The following is a 2538-nucleotide window of genomic DNA, read 5'->3' as shown; positions in this document are numbered from 1 at the left end:
TACTGTATATGTATATATACTGTATATGTATACAGCAAGTTATGATTGATTAAACAGGCTGATACTTCATTGAGCAAACGACTTTTCCAAGATGGCGGCCCCACGGCTCGACAGCAGCATTAGCGGTCCGTCTATCTACTCATTTTGTTTATGGTWACTACAAGCAGTGATGATTAATCCTTATTACTTTCTTGAAAAACTTTCGTAYWTCCATTTTTCACCGAGCATTCTCCTGGTCTGCTCACYGATCCTTCATGCTGCAGTTAGCTGGCTCTGTGTGTAAACATGCTAGCATGCTGGTATTAAGCTTGCAGGAAAAATGTGGACTGGATTTCATGCGGTGGGGGAGTACTCTATATGAACAAGTGGAATGGATTGGATAACAACGCACCAAAGAGGATTTCTGCCTTACACTATAAATTAAAGGGAGACTGACAGATTTACGATCATATATTTTAGTTGATAATGAATTATTAAATGGTTATTTATTCCGACCACATCATATTGAATTTTTGTAAAAAAATAATTTTTTTTTACACCAAAATAATTTAGGGGGGCTTTAAAATATTTTAGGGGGGCTCCAGCCCCCCTAAAATAGGCCTAGTGACGACACTGTTTAAAGCCTTAATACTTGTCAAAATGTGTAAATTTTAAATGTTTCTGTTTAGAATATTTTGTATGTTTGCATCATCTATGATTAAAAATAACCACTAAATGTGCGTCATTTTGTGTGTAAAATAATCAACTTGCATTTTAAGAGATGCAGTTTATGGTCAGTATAATAAATCCATCATCACAGATTGAGGTTTTTATTTTAGAGATTTTATTTCCACTTGCTTGTTGTTCCTCAGCAGGAGTGGAGGATGAGCTCTGGTAACAGCACCAGAAGGAAAGTCAACAAGCAGCAGCAGCAGCACCTCCGCAGCATGGCAGTGCCGTCTGATCCTGAAACACAAGCAGAGATACRAGGTCTTTTTAACAAAGTCAAAGCCTATGTGAGACCCCCCGGCGGGGAGTGGAGYGTCCCCGAGCCACATGTTGCCCTCAGACACCCAGCAGAGGAGCACCAGCGTCTGCAGGAGCTGAAGGTGTCTCTGAACGCCATGAAGGACCAGCTCAGCGATAAGAACATTCAGGTGTGGCACCAGCACACCAACGCCACCAACCGGGCGGGGAAGGTGATCGGCGYCGTGCGCGCCGCCGCCAACGCCGAGCTCTGCACTCAGGCCTGGTGCAAGTTCTACGAGATCCTGGGGACRTTCGAGCTCCTCCCGGAGGAGGCGCTCCGGAGCGGCGAGCTGAACTCGGTCCACCTGTGTGAAGCTCCAGGTGCGTTCATAACCGCTCTGAACCAGTACGTGAAGACGAACGAGTCCACGCGTTACTGCGACTGGAGCTGGGTCGCCAACACGCTGAACCCGTACCACGAGGCTAACGGGGGGAGCACCACCATCGCYGACGATCGGTTAATCGCCAACACGCTGCCCTGGTGGTTCTTCGGCTCAGACAACACRGGCAACATCATGGTCCAGAAGCACCTGCTGGACCTGCAGGCGTTCGTGTCGAACATGCGCAGGGTGGACCTGGTGACGGCAGACGGAAGCTTCGACTGTCAGGAGAACCCGGACGAGCAGGAGGCGCTGGTGGCGTCGCTTCACTGCTGCGAGGCCGTGGCCGCGCTGCTGCTCCTCAGCTCCGGCGGCTCCTTCGTGCTCAAAATGTTCACYCTGTACGAGCACTCCTCCGTCTGCCTGCTCTACCTGCTGAACTGCTGCTTCCGCTCCGTCAGCGTCTTCAAACCCGCCACCAGCAAGTCGGGGAACTCCGAGGTTTACGTCGTGTGCTTGAACTACGACGGGAAGGAAGCCGTCAGGCCCCTGCTGTCGAAGCTGATCCGAAGCTACGGCCCTCGGCTGGCCGACCGGGAGGCTCTGCTCCCCGGCTCGCTCATCCCCGAGTCGTTTCTGAAGCAGCACGAAGACGTGTGCTCGTACTTCTACGCCCTGCAGGTGGAGACGATCACGGAGAACCTGCGGCTGTTTGGACGTATGACGGCAGAGCAGAGGCAGCGGCTCGAGCACATCAGGGACTGCGTGGCTCACGAATACCTGCAGCGCTTCCAGGTGAGCTGCTGTTGTCTCTGTTTTTAATCAGCCGCACAACACTGAAGAAAACTGTGATTGTTTTCAATCCTGCGATATGAAAGAAAAAATAACACTTTAAATCAGGGATGGGCAACTAAAATGATGGGAGGGTCCACAGGCTGGACAGAAGTGGCCCATGGACCACCAGTTGTCTATCCCTGCTTTAAAGGGATTCCTGATTAGTTGTAACATTAGACTTTATTTGATAAATATACATTTTAACTGTAAAATAAAGACTGTAAAAATACTGTAGGATGTTTAGTTTTGTACAGTTTTAAAAATATATTTTAACACGTATGGAGCCATTTTATTTACACGCAAAGCATTCTGGGTAAATGATGACGTGGATAGGTCATCGATGCGAGGCTGCTAGCGAGCTATATCCACCCTGAAG

The 2538-nt window shown here is 48.9% G+C and overlaps 1 protein-coding gene across 2 annotated transcripts in view; it reads left to right on the top strand.

The window, feature by feature from the left end:
* The window catches only part of cmtr2 (cap methyltransferase 2), an 8128-nt gene that overhangs the window by 1992 nt on the left and 3598 nt on the right, over positions 1-2538 (top strand). The window contains exon 2 of one of the 2 annotated variants that reach the window (XM_014028133.1): positions 852-2123. In XM_014028133.1, the coding sequence (XP_013883587.1) occupies positions 852-2123 (1272 nt within the window). The remainder of the gene's footprint in view (positions 1-851; positions 2124-2538) is intronic. The other variant, XM_014028140.1, reaches the window with a different exon arrangement.

The sequence above is a fragment of the Austrofundulus limnaeus genome, unplaced genomic scaffold (genome assembly GCF_001266775.1).
Source record: "Austrofundulus limnaeus strain Quisiro unplaced genomic scaffold, Austrofundulus_limnaeus-1.0 Scaffold5, whole genome shotgun sequence".
Lineage (NCBI taxonomy): Eukaryota > Metazoa > Chordata > Actinopteri > Cyprinodontiformes > Rivulidae > Austrofundulus > Austrofundulus limnaeus.
Note: the sequence above shows the minus strand (reverse complement) of the source record. Positions and strands in the feature narration are given on the sequence as shown.